Below are 18261 nucleotides of genomic sequence, written 5' to 3' on the forward strand. Positions count from 1 at the left end.
TTCTTTTACTTCGCAATTGGTTGAATTTGATCACTTTTATTTTTTTCTTGATAGAAAACCATAAGCAGCCGACAATTAAAAAAAAAATTATTTCTTTCTGTCTGAAGATGACTTTGAAATGACGTCGAAATATTACAGTTTCAACCTGTGTCTTGCTCGATTCATATTTTGACTCTCATGCAAGATGTCCTGCTTATTCCGAATTTGTTTTTTACTTTAGTTTTCTTGAATGACGGCATCAGTAAATAAGAGACACTTCACTGGATGGCATCCAATTCTTACAGAACCTAGTCTTTCAAGCACATTGTGTTGATCTAAGATAAATATTATTGATCAAATTCGATGTAAATTAATTTTAATCAGGTATAACTCATCTTTTTATCAGATGTTATGGAAGAAATTAATGGCACACATTCCGGAAACATGATTGGACTTATCGGGATGCAGGAAGCATGAAAAGTCTTCGTTCCAAATGAATTGTCAAAAAAGTTTTTTCCGCTTACAAAATACAAATTAATCCGATTCTGAAGATTTGCCAAGCCCGCGCACGCGCGGCGTAGACCGTTCTGTACATTCCTCTACTAATTAGCTGTGTAACATAAGCGATAGCTTTTCGCGGTGACATGAAAATGGAAGTGCAATTTTTTCATTCATCCGATCCTTGTCGCCATTGAACACTGCCTACCCCTGTTGATGATTGCGTGCGCGCTGTGTTAGACTAAATACTTCATGTAATTAAAAGCATCACGCTTCATGGACAACCGCGGTCACGCGATTTTTGTTGTTTTCATAGCGCGGTGTGAAAATGAAATGCGGTGAAAGAAATCCTCCAGCGTACTTCCTCCTAATAACCTAAATCTGTTTTGCAAAGAATGTGTTTTTTAGCTCACTTTACCAAGTTTTCTTAATATCTGGAGATTCGCTTTAAAATTTCATTTAGTCAGAGAAAGGTGTTGCTTAGTTTTTCAAACCGTTTTTTTATATAGTGTCTGTGTTGAGGTATTCAAATACTTTGTATATGCCACAAATGTGTTAAAACAACTGGCCCTTTGTTGGAAACTTTGAGAAGTGTATTGTCTATTTCAGGCAGTTGTTATTCCACATTTGATGGGGAGATGTTTGAAAAAGCTGCCGCGCTGCTCAGCTTCCAGCTGAAGTCTTTGCCGGCAAAGTATTGAGCATCTTTACAGGATTATAACGATTATCTTGAATATGGCATATGCATCGGCGATCCTTTTGAACATTTCTATCCAATGTCCGGTGGGAAGGTGCGGAATAATGGGCATAAGATGATCACAGCTTATCCGAGGTGGCCAGCCTTGTTGTAGAAATCAATATCCTATGTTGAAACGTTTGCTTCAACTTCAAAGATTGCCAAGCGTTGCCGAAAGCTCCTTCAGGGCAAAGCAAAAGTTTGACAGTAATTTGCCGTAATTAGGATGGAATATACTTAGCAGGCCCTATAATGCATGCTCGGATGGAGATTTGCGCCGACTAAACTATGATTGCTGGATTGCTATCGTAACGAGTCAAATTTTGTGTAATAAAACGGTGTATAGAGTCTTAATATTAGAATTAAAAAGTCCTTTGCCTTCTTTTAAAGAGTCCTTTGCCTTTGGTATGTATATAGTTTAAAAGTTTCAATTTACATTTGTGCTTTCTGTTACTGAATAAAACTGCGAATTAAAGAACGCCGGACAAATAGACGGTTGTCAAAAGTTTATTCTAGTGAGCTTCACTTTTTTCGGTAGAATTACTCTGTTCTATATTATACGAATAGGCTTTTAGGATTGTCTCCAATGCGATTTTCCCCGGAAATTAAGATGTAAGTGTAATTATGTGGTAGTAATTATGTGGTAGATCTTTTTTTAATTCAACCTTTATTGCTTGATTTCTTCAATTTCATATACTTGTTATTTTTAGTGTTTTACAACCTCCCCCCCCTGTAGAAATAATTTTCAGTAAGTGTTACCGGGGTGGCTCGTTATGCTCTCCCTATCAGCATAACCAATATAGAATAATCTAAGATGAAGAAAAAGTAATGATTATTTTATTATATGAACTGTTATGAACTGTTGTGCTTCAAATGTTTTAGCACAGTACAATTAAGTAAGTTACTTGAATGGTACATTGTAATTTAAGCCATTGTAAAACGAATATCTATATTGGCTTACTCTGTACGGGATTAACCGGTCTTTATTGGGCTAGCAAATACCATCAAATCCTGACTAATGAAGACGGCTCTTTACAGAAGCTTGGATGTTGTTGATCGGAATACAAAACATTTCAGATTTACGCTCAAACATAATTTAAAAGGGCCCACGTGAGTGTGCCCGACGTTACAATGCGGAACTTTTGCTCCTACATTTCCATTAATTCCACATCAAAAAATTTAAAAGATTCATTTTAAGAATATATATTACTGGCAGCGATCTGCCATCATCACTTCACATATTCATGTTAAATCTACCCTTCATCACTGAAATTTACACCGCAACCCAATTGTTTATATTTGAAAGTGATATGCACGCGAGACTATTGATTGAAAATGAATGAAAATATACGTGGATTCTTTCTCAGACTCTTTTTGTGCGGGAATCTTTCATAACCAGATAACCGCCTACGTGATAAATTAAACCCACGTTTGTCACGATGCAGACATTTGTCAAAATGATTTAGTACAGAAATTTTACTGTCGAGATGGCTTTTCGTTCATCTCACACACAAATTAAGGCGACTCCTAATTTTCATTAGAACACGCCGCCATGCACATCTGTTAGGCGGATTATATCACGAGACACTCCTCGGATATGATATTCCCGCAAACATGTATATAGGAAGTTTATCTATTTGAGGTTAACGATTTTAACAAGTGTCGTTGTATAATGTAATAGTGAGATGAATAGCGCTAATAGCGCTTTAATCATACACGGGTGTTGACAAAAATTAGCCTCTAACGGCCTATGAAGCGAAGTCTCGCCTGTCCTTCGCATTTTGTGATTAGAGATCAAGACATTCACTTGCAGAGATTCGTGAACAAGAATTGTTATATATATATCAGGATTTTTTGCCCAGTTTGAGTTTGTCATTTTGCTAAACAAAACTAAAAATTGTCAGTCGTCTTTGAAGTTCTTTAGTAAATATACCTCGGTCTTCGTTAGTACATATTTGTTTTTGTTTGATCTAGAATTTTCCGTTTATAGTTTCAACGCGAATGCAAAATACCGCCAGATATACGCAAGCTTACAAAGTTCCCGTGAATTATCCTTATTTTACGGAATTCATATTTAAATTACACGGAACTTTCAATATCCTAACATTTTTTGGCAAAACAACTCGTAAAATAAGTTCTTTCATGCGGACGTTAAAATTTATTCGCATTTTTTATTATACGAAAAACACGACTTTTAATGCTTGCCATTTTCTCACGGGATTTAAACACCAGGAAACTTCCTTTACAAAAAATATTTGCGAGAAGTGAAAAATACCGAGACAAATATTCTCAGCTACAAAATTTTAATAAAGTAAACAAGTCAACGGCTGGCTGACATATCAAAAGTCTAATTAATCTATAGTATAATGTTTGATCAAAGCCAAGGTTGGTCTCGAGAATTAGCTTAATGTTATGTAAACGTTCATGGAGATGTTTTGCTGAGGGTTAAAATCGGATGTTTGCGCTGGCTTGCTTTGCGATTTGGACGCGGAAAAGGATGTTGAAGGCCAAGTATACTGAGAGCCAGGAAAGGCGTTCTATGTAATGTGGTTGCAGCAGAATCAAGCGCCTTTCACCAATGACTTAATCGCTGAGTAAGACTCAAAAATATATCGCAGATTTTCTTCCTCTAAACACCACGAAAAGTATACTTTATTTAGCCAAAATATTGCAAACGTTCTCAAAATTCCGTTGTAGTTTTACATCTGTTTAGCTTGGAAAATGAAGTTTCATTGCTTTATATTTTTAACGAAACACTCCACTTCATTTGTAAATATTACAGGTTAGACCATATTGGCCGCTTAATTTAAAGTGCCCATAGTCAGTTCATGCGGGATATCTCCGGAAAATCTTTGACATGCATTTTTTGTACGAGGAATTTCAAAAAAGCACGATTTTTTTATTTGATACCCCTATCCGTTACACAGAATACGAAGAATGAATAACATAAGAGGTGCACATGATATCGTTTGCATTGTCTGGTCTCACGACGACAGATATACAGTTAGTTTGATTTGAACTGTGATTCCCCCATGTATAGAGAATCCTATAAAAAACATCAATGACCTTGACATCAACTCTTTGCGGCAAAACGCTAGATTTGAACTATTTTAGCTCATGAAGACTAAACAGAGTTGGTTTAAAATTAGTTGCAGCAAGTACTTGAACAGCCATAACAAACTATTCGGAAACTAAACACTTCGCCGAATTTTGACCCGTCCAGTGGGATTATTACACTATCACACTTCCTGAAGTAGTGATAAAGGATCCTATTGTCAGGTTATGTTATGCTTTATTCTAAACACCGAGATATCACGCGTCAAATAAGCCGTAAATACAGGACAGGCCGATAATAAAAGATAAATAATGTACGGGGATTGGATTGTGTGATCACATCTCTGCTTACTTGAAGTTCACGCCCGTGGTAAATAACCAGCGGTGTACGATAGTGAGCAAAAATGAATGCTTTTGTACATAGCTTTCTGCCAACATACTGCAGACCATCGAAGCGTGGAAACTCGACTTTCATAGCCGCAAGGGTTCATATCAAATGAATGTTACGCCACGCAGATTATCTAGGAATTATTTTTAATTGGGTAAAACCGATTTGTTTAATTAGTTTATAGGCCTACGGGTTTTTTTTTAATTCGAAAATTAAGTTTGTCTGAGCAGTTCGAATCAGGAAGAAATCCTCATAGAAAGCAATCTGAAACCATTATCCTCATGAGAGTGAAGATCGCTATATGCATGACGGCCTTACACGAGTCGTAACCAGTCGAGCAGAGTTGGATTATTTTTAGCTTTTGTTCTTGCGAAAATCGCATGCCATCTCGAACTGTAACTGCATGCCATCATTTCTCTATGCAAGGTATTACGTGATCCGATTTGCTTTCGAACTTTCGCAAAGGACTCATACTGAAAGTCAAGGTGAGAAACGATCAGTGAAATGCACAAGATAACAACATTGTGGCTGATAAAAGGCGGATAATATTACCGTGGTAAGTAACGTAAGTGGATTATAGGCGATACAAAAACATGGAATGGTAGAAATTTGCTAAAGAGCTAGGGATGACAACAACAACAACGCGAAAAACAAAAATCCTTTGCACCTATTTTGTTCAAACCGAAGTGATAATCACTGAACTACTGAGGTTACCACGTACTTAACTTTCTTTAAACAACTTCAAGTAGTAGCCAGTAAGAATAAACATAAATCATTCTCGCAAAAACGGCATCGAATGTTCTAACCGCTGGCATTGCTAAAGGCAGATTTCCATTCAGTGTACGATATATTCCTTTGTAATTCGTTCTTTCAAAATCTGTGCAGTAAAGCGGAGCGAATCTTGTTTTTCTCTGCTACACTTTTCACACATTTCGAATAAAAAGCCATAGTGAATTTGGTCGTTCAAGATCACGTATCTGTCATATGAATAGCTAAACCAGTTGCAGCTATGTTGAACTGATCGACTGAACTTAAAAAATCAAATTCGCTGTTTTGGCGATGTCCGAAGCGGTTCTACGCGGTTTTTTGTTGTTATAGCAGAAAAGGAAAATGATTTGCCAAACAATAATGATCATGACCAGCTCTATTCTTCCTAAATCTTAAGTTGCAGATGAATTGGGAGCATATTTTCAACATCATGGCCGCCATAAATAAATCTCACTACGGCGTGTTTATTTTCAGCCTTTGCACCATTGAAGCTTTAGAATTAATAGTAGGTAGAATTTATAGTTCCAGAAAAACTGGTAGAATTAATAGTTCCAGAAACGTGCCTATGCCACGATAAAGTTTTCAAGGTTGACTGAATTTTGTTTTGTTTTGAAAATCTTAACTTCTTAGTTTTACCAACGACGTATCAGTGACAGTTTAGCCGGAATAGAAAACCGAGGTTAATCTTCCTTAAATATTCCTAAGCATTTTAAGAGGACTTCATGGGCCCTAAAATAGTCATGATAAACTTATACCATTTGCGTTTTGGACATATCGTTTGCGTTTGCCTCTTCTTAGAAGATAATCTTATAAACATACATCTCAATATAGTAATATTTGATCTCATTTTTTTAAAATTTAAATTTTTTTTTGTAATTAGTTTTTACTTCATCGCTATTTTTTTTTGTAAATAGCAACACCTTAAAAAAGGCATCCTGAATCGACTTCAAATCAATATGATGAAACTGCGCTTGAATTAAGGACTGTCTTAAGAAGTTTCTAGCTTGAATTATTGTAAGAAATGTCCTTGATATGATTACTGAAAGCATTTGAATGCCAAATTCGCTAATGCGGAAGTAAAATAGCTTCGAAAGCCAAAGATTACGGAGGCATGAATGGAAGAAGATACGGCGTTAAGAGATAAACTTTTGGGCATGTCATGCATGCACTTATAGAAATGAATGGAGATGGGAAGATTTTGGAGCGGAGATAAAGAAAACAATAGTGAGAGAAGCGATAAGTCCGTGCCGGATGGAAATATGCCATAAGCTAGGGTAAAAAAGGTGTGATGAGAAAACAGAGGGAGGACAGAATACGTATTAGGAAATGAAAAGTTGAACAGATGAAACTCTAGGAAACTGGGCATAAACGAAAACAGTGAACACGTGTGGACGGAAGGATGAACACGTGAATGGATCAGTGCGTAAACGCTTCAAACGTTAAGGAAATGAAAGCGATGGAGAAGGATGTGGGCTTGAGGAATCCGGGAATTCGACAACCGGCGAGGCTAATAAAAGATGTAAAAAACAACAAAACAACGTGCGTGTGTATTTCATTCCCGCTGTGAGCACGGGCGAACTAAGCAAGCTGTGCGATCAGCAGCAAGATTACCTTGCTTAAATCATCTTCTGCCATCTGTCAACGATTCGCGAAACGTGGTACGAATAGACGCGATTTTAGCGCGACCTGTTGCCCTACACTTGATGACATGTAATTAAAGCTGTTAAAACGAGAGCGTTGACGATGATCCCAGCTCGACCTCACAGACTATAAATTAAAAACACGGCGCGTGAACAACAAGCATTTCGCCTGGACGACGAACAGAACGGACAACATGACCGCACTTTTGAGCGTAATCTTATTTTGCCTCTGGGGCTCAAGCATATCTCATCAGGAAGACACTCGAAGGACCTCGAAGTTGACAGAGGTTTGTGTGAAGTAGTGATTTTAAACCCGCTGCGCAGGGCTTCAATGCACTTGGCAGTCTAATGGTCGGTAATATCTGCTGTATTTACACTGCTAATATTCCCCCGGGTGTGTAGGTCTTTCCACGTTGTTTGGTTATCAAATAATACCCGTGTATTTCTTTGGGAATTCGAATGGTGCGTATTGAGAAGGCACGCGCCCGATGTTACAAAATGTTAACGCGCTATGATCATTTGAAAGCGCTCGTTTGCATGATTATGGTGGAACGCGTAGGTTTCCTTGCCCGTCTGCTTGATCAGCATTCTTATTTACCTAAAAGATTTTGAAGGAACTTGTGCGAACGCAGCAGTTTATGTAAAAACGCTATCGACGTGAAATTCAAGCACAAAATATCACGTTTCCGTTTGAAACAACTTATTCGCATATTTATAGCAGTTACGCACATATGCGGGGATTTCATGGGGAAATTGTCGAAGTTGGGATGCTTAGTTGGCATTTATTGCCAAATTGTCGAAAGTTGGCATAATAAGGCAAAAACCGTAACTTAGCCATCAGAATAAAGTACGGGGATTTATACTTTAATAAGCTAATCAATTGCGCTAAGCTTAAGTTAGATTGTACTACAATGCTTTTTGCACAGTATAAGCCGAAAAGCGCAAAATTCGCAATTTATGTTAATGAGTGCGCAAATGAAGAAACGTAAAATTGCTGATAGCTACGAGTATTTACATTCGAATCAATAATATTGATTGTAACGTTGATAACACCAATTCGATGCAATTCGAATTTGAGATGACGCACACGGTACGTATCAAATGAGCAAATGTTAAATTGACACATATAACATGTGTTCTCGCGTGAGTGAGCATTTTTATAGAACGGAGCGCGCAACTCCTGTTGTTGTTCTCCCTGCGTGGAAAGCATGCATACGAAGCAAATCGTTAAGCGAGTTGGCGTGAGCTTAGATCAGACCTAAAGCTATAAAACCTTCAAGTGGGTGATGATTCTTGTGATAAGGAAATATTTATAACTCTTAGAAAGGCACTCGACTCGAGAATATGGGCGGGACTTTTCTCCCAGAAACAATGAATCGCTCCTCGATCATTCACAATTCAAGGAAGGAATCAGAAAGGATTCACAATTTTTGAAAGCAATGTTGCTTCGCGTATCTTTCAAAGTATTGAACAAGTTCTTCCCAGAAGTTGGGATGGCACGAATATTTGGAAGTCACATAGATTCAAGCTCGCTTTAGTATCTCATTACATTTTCAATTCGTGTTTTCATTGGGTAGCTTAGGATTGAATTATCTGCATGGCCCGTTGAAATATATTTCAAATGATGGGAGGTTCCTCTGTATTTTACCCGCGAATTGACATGTTTTGTCTGGAGTTGTTGAACTGGGATATATATAGATATATAGATAGATTTGAATGGTATCAACCGAAAAGAGAACTCGTCAACGCGATTGTCGATGTCACTGCAAAAATCTGTCGAAACTTTTGTGCATTTTAGACCAGATTTAGGTTAATACCTTTCTTGCATTTACTTGAAAAAGATGTGTTTTTACTACATCTGTCCATATCGCACTATATAAAATACATAACACAAGAGAGTTTTATAACAGGGTAATGTGCAGGAACATAGGATCTAAGCAGAAGTCCCACTTGGTAATTCAAAAAAAACTTTGTTTTGAATTCAGCGATTTAGGCATGAAATGATATATTCATCCTGCGTGATTGAAAGATTTTTCAATATACCTCAGCGGCTAATACAATTACCCGTGTTTATTAGTGCGCGTGATTTATAGCATGATGCAATTCCATGGTATGCTATAACCCTGCATTTGGCGACAGATAAACTGCACGGTAAAATATTGGTTGCCTGCGATTTATGGTACTCCGACATTTTTGAGCTTTCCTTCGTTGTATAACGCTCAGGCCCGGCCAGGCTCGCAAATCCTTGTGGAACGGCCTGTTTCTTCGTGCGCGCGCATGTCCACGAATTATTACCCCAACTCAGCGCTTGAAAGTAAAATCAGCGTGGTATAAAAACATCGTTTATACCCAGGCTTACCCAACTTCTCTTGAATTCCCATAATCGAGTACTTGTGGTAGCCGTGAGGTCAATAACATAAGCCTGACAAGTAATTAGCCATTATAAGTCTATAACCTAAAGTCATTCGCATCTTTCGAAACCTGATGAATTCTGTTCGTATTGATGTCGAAATTCGCGTTCAAAAAAAATTAAAAAATGGAAAAAAATCAAAACTATAGCCATTAAGCAATTTTGGGGAAAAAACTGCCGTTTGACTAAAAGCCATATGTTCGGCTAGGCGCAAAATTTGCAAACTATAACAACAATATATATACATAAATACATTAGTACCACTCTCGCCTATTTCTTGTTCAAATATTGCATACCTTTAGCGGTATTCTAAGGTGTTTGTGGCTTATAACAGTTCTCAAACACGCATACTTATTTACAATATACTAAAATAACACTTAAATTTGGTGTTTGCCCGAAGGCTTTATAGTCGAGCCATGAAGTTTTGAAGTATTGCAAGTTTTACTTATGATAAAGCACGCGTCTTTGAATTTTACCGTGTACATTTATACACGAGTATAAACTCATAGTTTGTACGAAGCCTTTCAGAAACATCGCATGTTATTTTTGATAAATAGCTTTGCGTGGAGTCCCCGTACGCGTTTCCTTCGCACGTCCCCTTTCGTGTAGACTGTAGACAAAGGAATTATTACAAGATATTTAGGTTTCGTGTGTTAACTTTTTTATTTTGTTTCGCATCCGAAAACTCGGATGACACTTTCAAGTACCCACGTAAAAGTACTCACTGTAAAAGTATTATCTACTAAAGTACTCACAGTAAAAGTACTATAAACGCAGTGTGTATGACCCCAGTCACTGCATCAGTGGAAGGCTTAGTACATATGACATTGCCTAATGTGGTGATTTTGGGATTATTACTCGCTCACTGCGACTGCGCGAGAAATGAAGTGAATGAAGAACATTTGAAGCAAACTCTCTCAGTTTGCGAGATTATTGTTTTAAGCACCAGAAGATTATGTAAAAGTACTCACAGCTATGACGATTATAATTAGCATGTGAATGTATACTTAATAATGCACATTCATATAATCCCATTTGTGTTATGTCGCTGTACTGAATGTATGCAATTAAAAAATACAGATTGATGTGACTTTTTCGAGGACTTGAACAGGTAAAAGACCTCATCAAGTCACGGATGTTGCAATTAACGCGGACCACACAATCTTTGATGTACATTGTTAGCCGCACATGCGATTCCTTCTACCAATTCTTTTTAACTGAAGCTAGGAACCTAAAGGCTACTATTAGAATATATACTTCGGAAGAAAAAGTTCTCTTAAGCGTTTCTACCAAGTATATAATTGTTGGAACAAAAAGGGTGGGGTAAGGTTTTCAGGTGTGGCCCTGCCCTTTTTCACCCAAGTTGTGGGGCTAGGCACCTATTCGTCCCGGCATGAATGCAGATAATAAGCAATACATATTCCACATATGTAACTTGTGACATGAAAATGTAAAAAAAATACCGCATGGACACGGGTCCTCGCTAAGATGACCTCGATCTTTGGCGAACAACGCGTGCAAGGGCCATAGTTATAGGATATCACTCCCTAAAAATGTGCATTTAGCTTCACTATATATTTTTGTATGAAAATGCGTTCATATTTTCCAACGCCCTGTCTGAGAATGTATCTGCGTACATCGCTACATATTACTTGCCGTGCGTAAACAGTTTTGCAAATGCTCTTGGCATTTTTGATTAATTGGAATTGTAATTATCAGGGATCAGCGAATAACTCGTGTGATTTGATCTTTAATTGCGTTCAGTATATATAGTTGTTTCTATTTTTCTAAGAATCATCGTAACACCTACAATTTAAATGACGCTTTACCAATTACAGCTCTAATGAGTCGTTTTACCAAGTAGAATTTTAATTGCGCACGCATTTAACAAACTGCGCGCCGCTGAAGGACGCGTTTAAATCGACGTACTATTGCGAATGCGCGCTGTGACGCACTTATCTCCTTAATCCAGCGCACGAAATTTGTCAAGCAGGAAGAGCTCATCGCATTCATGGGAAGTTCTGGATACATATTATCCATTGTCGTTTTAACCTTTTCTGTCAGCACCACAATCCAAAGTTAAGTTTATTCAACTAGCAAAACCGAGATGGAACTAATTTGGAACAAATGCGTTTACAAGATGGCTGGCAGCTAATGGGAAAAACATGTAGGCGCGAGCGACATACACAGTTTATCTTTTTTTAACAGCAATAATTACTTATTTCCCGAGTTTGTTAATATTATACTATGCATAGCTATTGCCAAATAGGACCACAGAGCAGTAGTGGAAATCCTTAAGAAACTTGAGTTATTAATTACGAACAATTAGTCAATTACGTGTCACAGTGTATGGGATAAACAACACGCACGATTACTTCATTGATCTTTTCATTGTATTAAATAAATATTGTATACAAGAAAGTAAAACAAGACAGGCAGCGTTTCATCATCTATTTATAAATGTTCAAAATTGGTGAAGTGATTCAAAAGTAGCCTCGTATAAAATTTCGTTGTATCATCAAGAGGCTTTGGTTCAGCGCCAGTGAGATTTTGACTGGATATGACTGGATTTTTAAAAAAAAATTGGAGGATTTTTTGGCCTGTAAAGCGAGTATTTTAGTTGAGGTCCATTCGGGCAATTCAAACATTGATGTAAGTTCATGTAACAGTCAAAATTCGATCAATTTTGTTTCCATTTCGCTTCGTGATATTTTGAAACCACATTTTTTGAAACCACATTTTTTGAACATAGAAGTGTTGAACAAATTGAAAACTTCGTATGTCACAACTGCATGCCTAATTATCCGCCATGATTTATAGGTCTGAATCAGCTAATTGATATCAATTAAGTACTATTCAATCCCGGAAAAAATAACTGTTGTTTCGAATTTACATTCCACGTTCACCGGCTTTGGACCAAAGTTAACCGATTCATTCTCACGCGATAGCTTTATCGGCTTCACAAGTTGTCCTTTTGAAACGTTTGGTTCCCTTTCAAATCCATCGCGTTTGCTGCACTTGAAACAGAAACACAGACACTTAAACTGCTCCAAATGTAGATATGACCTTCTGACGGTGGTAATGAACTTCGTAAACAGCGAGCATTTGTACCAAATAAAGGGCCACCGGGATGTATTATCCACGCGTATACCATACGATGTCTTACCAAACGTGATAAAATATCACCGCTTACATAGACCTCCTGCTAAATGAAAATACGGCAATTCAAATCCAAATCATTTCGACTGCCAGTTATAGGTTTACCGCGAACGAGTTACTTGCTATTTGCGCTTCGCTTTCCATATTTGGAAATTTGGCTGAAAATTTTGGAATATTTTGCGACATTTATTCATTTAACCCGCGCAACAAGCGTCGACCACCGTGGACTGGTAATTACCTGCTAGATTATTGGTTTAATGGCGCACTGATTGGAAACAGTTTGTGAAAGTTTGCAAGTGTGTGGGCTTGCTGGTCGCCTAACTACGATTTTTTAATTGCAATCCTTCATCCAATCGTTGTGAATAAAGCCAAAGATCTTACTAATTCACTGATAACAAATATATGTCGCTATCAACATGTTGTCTTTTTTACAACTGAAAATCCAATTTCTCAAATATTACCTTGGCAAGTGTTTGATTATATGGAAAGCCCATCTTCAATACAGCGTTTCAGACGTCCTTAATTTGTTACTGTCGAAACCGACTCCAATTTTGCAAAAAAATGTTTTTTAAGACTTTTTAAGAGTGGCATGTCGAAAATCATTAGTACAAGTGGCGCCACCAGGAATTTTTTTGTAAAGGGAAAATTCCAGAACGCTCTGGGATTAATTACATCTTTTACTCCGCAACTTCAGTAAAACTTTCCATTTTTAACAACCTCGCTTCTCAACCTTCTTTCATGAAGTATACAGGGGTTGAAAACAAGGGCGCATATCGCATCCAGGGAGGAAGGAAATTGAAGGGATCTTCTTCCTCCTGCTATCTTTTCGCGACAAAAAGCTCCGAGCCTGCGGTTTTACAGCATCGAAAAACGGTGTTTCCAACCTTGTTCACACTTGTCAACAGCACTGGACAGTGTCGTTGAAAATAAAGAGGATGTAACGATGTTGTTCAATGCTGATGACAACGGTGAACAATATGGGCAGCACAGCAACATAATTTAAAGATATTCACATCAATATTGCAACAAACTAATCGATCACTTTCAGGCGTGAATATACTTCATGTAACCCTTAATCAAAATCAATTTGTACCTGTAATTAATTAAATCCCCTGGTGTCATATATTATCCCTCTGATCCTACCATTACCTTGACTATTTTTACGCATTATTTTCACAGCGTCTTGTTGATAACAAGAAGATAAATCACTCACATTGCGGCATTGAAAAAACTATGCACCAGGAAATGTTTTTATTGCTCTGAAACGTATGCATGCTGGTACCCTAGGAAACCTGTCGTTTTTTCTATTAGCTAAATTGCTAACACACTGTGTCGCATTTAGATACCTTGCTGAGGCCTCAATGGGTTAAAATTAGGTTATACAAATGCATATGTGCATATGAAAACAACGCTAATTTCCAGTAGCGTAGCCAGCCTGTCGATTTGTCCCGCTATGCTAATATTTTGGTGTTCACTGACTGTGAATTAAAACAATAGATTTCTAAAGACATGAATGATTATAATAACTCAAAATTTACATAGCGGGACAAAATCGTCAGGCTGGCTACGCCACTGCTAATTTCTGCTTTATTTGTTTATGTAAATAATCCTATAATAAGTCTAAGTGAAATTGTTTCCAAAGACAAAGTCGTTAGATTTGCATGCAATCAAAAGTCGATTTGAAATGAACATTTCAAAGATACGTGTACTTTTGCTCTAATTTCCAAAAATCCTAAATGCATGCAAACGCCATGTTGATTAATCAGTTTCACAAAAGAAGATTAGAGTTGGAATTTCATCCAAAATTGCATAAATTCTTTTGTCTTTGACCTTCTACACACTTGCCAAATATGCAATCAAAATTCTTTTAAATTTTAACTACATTACTACTAAAGTTTTGGAATACACATTTTGAAATTTCAGTGACATGCATTTTGAAAATTCCTATTCACAAATATGATGATACAACTAAAGCAGAAAATTGCTTCAAGCACGATTTTTACCTTAGTGCAAGACACGGGGGGTCATGACAGCATATTTTACAGGTATATTGATTGGCTCAGCAGCTCAGTCGAGCCAATCAAATTTCATGTAACATGAAACCTTTCGCGTTCTTATGTGATTATGGGAATACCTAGACTATACTCGCTTACTTACTTGTAGAATACCGTGATGATCCAGTTTTTAAAGATATCTACCAAATATCCGACTACCCAATCGGCAAACATACTGCAACTTTGCAACATATTTGGTTGCTTTTATTCCAAATAAATTCATTCCACAGAATTATATCGCAATTATTTCAACATTGGCAAATATTAAAATGCTTTTCTATAAAAGATTAGATAAAAATAATACATACATTGTGTTTGAAGTTTTGAAATCATTGACATATGTACGTCAATAATTGAGATTTCAAATTTTAAATCGCCCGCCATTTTGGTTGTTATTGGGTAGAGCCGCTGAACGAAATGATCGGGCTGAGATTTTGGCGTAGTTTATGTGAATAGGAAATTCACTGCATGTAGGTCCGGTATGTATTTTTATGTAATAATTTATGCAACATTCTCAGAAAATCAAGGTCAGGGGGGTTCTTAGACTACCACCAAAGAAGAGGAGGTCAACCTTAGTACCCTCTTTTTAATTGCTGCTGCCAATGCCGGAAATTTATGAGTGGAACCTATGTAATTTTATCATTTACCCGTACTTATCCTTGTTTATATCTTCTCCAGGCGCCCGTTTCAAACAGAGCAAGTACGAGCTGTCTTTCAGATGCTGACTGCATCAGAAATGAATACTGTCACGATTTTTATCGAGTTTGTCTCCGGCAAAAAAGACAAGGAACGGCAGCGCCCGTGAGCAACTCTCGAAAGGGATGCTCTGAGGATTCGCACTGCAAGATGACGGAGTACTGCCACAATTTTTGGAAAATATGCCTCCCGGCCCAGGCCGTTCAGGTGAAACGGCCACCGACCCAGCGACCATCGTGGTACTGCCGAACCTCCAAAGATTGCCGAATAACTGAACAATGTCACAGGCGTTTCCACGCGTGTTACACGAGGCCCGCGATGTCCACTGTTCGACGAGATGTGGGGGGTTCTCGGAAATGCGTGAAGACAAGCGATTGTGGGCAAAACTTCTACTGCCATGATCATTTTAAAATTTGTCTCAAGAATGTAACGACGGTCACAACGGTGGCAAAACCGAAAACAAAAACAACAAAACCCTGTGGTTCTGGTGCTCCATGCCCGAACGGGATGCTCTGTCATAACTTCTGGAATATTTGCTACATGCCCCCACAAGTTGTTACCACACCACCGAAAAACAAAACAAAGCAATGCCAAATTGACAGCGACTGTAGATCTGGCGAGTTTTGTTACACCATGACTATAGGTCAGGTAGTCGCAAGACTACGGCGGAATGTTCAAAGCGTCTGTCTGCCTAAGAAGTCTCCAAAGAATAAGAAAGTTGCAGCATGTAAAACAGACGCTGACTGTGGGCCTAATAAATGTTGTTTGGGAAATCTTGGTGTGTGCATGGCGTATAAATTGCCTGGAGAAATGTGTCTCATGGCGAAGGTATGGTTTGTTTAATACATCATTACAAACGAACTTTTTTGAAAACATCGTTGCTGTTGTTATGATGATGTGTATTTGCTCTCGTTGTTGCTTTTAATCGTGGTTGATGTCATTGTTGACTTGTTGTTGTTGACGTGTTGTTGTTGACTTGTTGTTGTTGTTGTTGTTGACATGTTGTTGTTGACTTGTTGTTGTTGACTTGTTGTTGTTGTTGTTGACATGTTGTTGTTGACTTGTTGTTGTTGACTTGTTGTTGTTGTTGTTGTTGACTTGTTGTTGTTGTTGTTGTTGACATGTTGTTGTTGACTTGTTGTTGTTGTTGTTGACTTGTTGTTGTTGTTGACTTGTTGTTTTTGCTGTTGACTTGTTGTTGACTTGTTGTTGACTTGTTGTTGTTGTTGACTTGTTGTTTTTGCTGTTGACTTGTTGTTGACTTGTTGTTGACTTGTTGTTGTTGTTGTTGACTTGTTGTTGTTGACGTGTTGTTGTTGTTGTTGTTTTGATGTTGTTGTTGTTTTGATGTTGTTGTTGTTATTCAGTGTAATACTATATCTGTTATCGTCCCTGTGGTCGTTATTGACGATGATGCATGGATGTACTAGCTGGTTCAGTTTTCGCAATTCAATTGTATAGTTCATACAAATTGCTACTGTCTGTTTTATTTACCATGCACTCTCTTTATATCATATCATAGAACGTCGACTTCGTGTGTCCTTGTACCAGTGGATCGTATTGCAAAACTAAACAGAAATGGGTTTCCCCAAGAAGGATCATCAACAAGATGAAACTACCTCAAAAAGCAGCGAACCATCTCCTGAGACGAATTAATAGAAAGAAACATAAAGCTGGCAAATGTACGCCGTCATCTTTCTGAGACGAAAGCACAAAGTGGTTGGAAAAGAAATGTAAATAGATATATAACTTATTCTCATGCAATACGTTCAGCCACCACCGCGATGGAAAAGCGTCACATGCAGAAGCGCGTTGGACGATAACATTAATGTTTGCCTCAACGTCTTCAGCCTTTGCACCGACATTCAATAGACCTTCCTCATGATGACGTCGAACGCGGAAAGCCTAACGTTACACGAAATTTGATTGGCTCCTAATTTTTGCGGAGCCAATGAAACTTCCTGTAACTTTAAGCTTTCCTCGTTTGACGTTTTCACGAGAAAAGACTATTCTCTGAAAAGTGTTTATCACATATTCAGCACGCACAATGGTGAATAGAACCATCTGTATGTTTACTGTATCATAAAACATTGTAGCTTAGACGAAATCAAACCACTACTTTGCTGACGATGGATAACTTCTTTTGCAAGGATTCTGATTTGGTTTACAACATTACGGCAAGGGTGCCTATGCATGGCTGTACTTATATTGAGCCTATTTTCAGATGTATTTAATTCGTAACTAACATTTGAATGTAGATTAAATCGCTAATCAATACTATATACATATTGTTGAAATATACAGTGATACCTTGATAAACTATATGCAACATATTGTACTGATTTATTGCATTGTTTTGCGATAACCAATTTCTGTGTAAACCACTACGTGTTGGTAGAATGCATATTATATAAAGAACTATCGTTTGCATGAAGAATTCACTTCATATTTACTGAAAAATTATCAAAATAAAATCTCTAACTTTTTGTCTTAGCGTTGACTTAAATAATTGTCAGATGCTATATTTATTGAGTGGACTCTGTCATTGAACATTACAGCTACGCACATGTTGATAGAGGCTCTGAGAAGCCCTAAAGATGTTATGGGCAAAACATTTCTAGCAAGCCGCCATGTTTATAGCGATGACAGGAAACCTGGGAACGAGTATGACAATGTAGACAACATTTTGATGGTAAAACCCATCTTTGGAGTAAAGTTATATACATATGGCTTTTTGAGTTCAAACTTCAAATATTCTTCATTCTTTATCTCCAAGAAATCGAAGGAAATGCATCTTCAATGTCAATTAAGTGTTTTCATTTTACGTGATAAAACATATATATATATATATATATATATATATATATATATATATATAT

General features: G+C 37.5%; 1 protein-coding gene across 1 annotated transcript; it reads left to right on the forward strand.

Moving 5' to 3' along the window:
- Positions 1-7199: 7199 nt before the first annotated feature.
- Positions 7200-17846, forward strand: LOC114516786. The gene is made up of 3 exons (XM_028536365.1): positions 7200-7350; positions 15365-16210; positions 16905-17846. Exons 1-3 carry the CDS (start codon positions 7258-7260, stop codon positions 17082-17084), a joined length of 1119 nt encoding a protein of 372 aa, XP_028392166.1. The 5' UTR covers positions 7200-7257; the 3' UTR covers positions 17085-17846.
- The last annotated feature ends 415 nt before the right edge of the window (positions 17847-18261 follow it).

This window comes from Dendronephthya gigantea, unplaced genomic scaffold (assembly GCF_004324835.1).
Source record: "Dendronephthya gigantea isolate DGI-Jeju-01 unplaced genomic scaffold, DenGig_1.0 000006F, whole genome shotgun sequence".
In the NCBI taxonomy this organism is placed as follows: Eukaryota; Metazoa; Cnidaria; class Anthozoa; order Malacalcyonacea; family Nephtheidae; genus Dendronephthya; species Dendronephthya gigantea.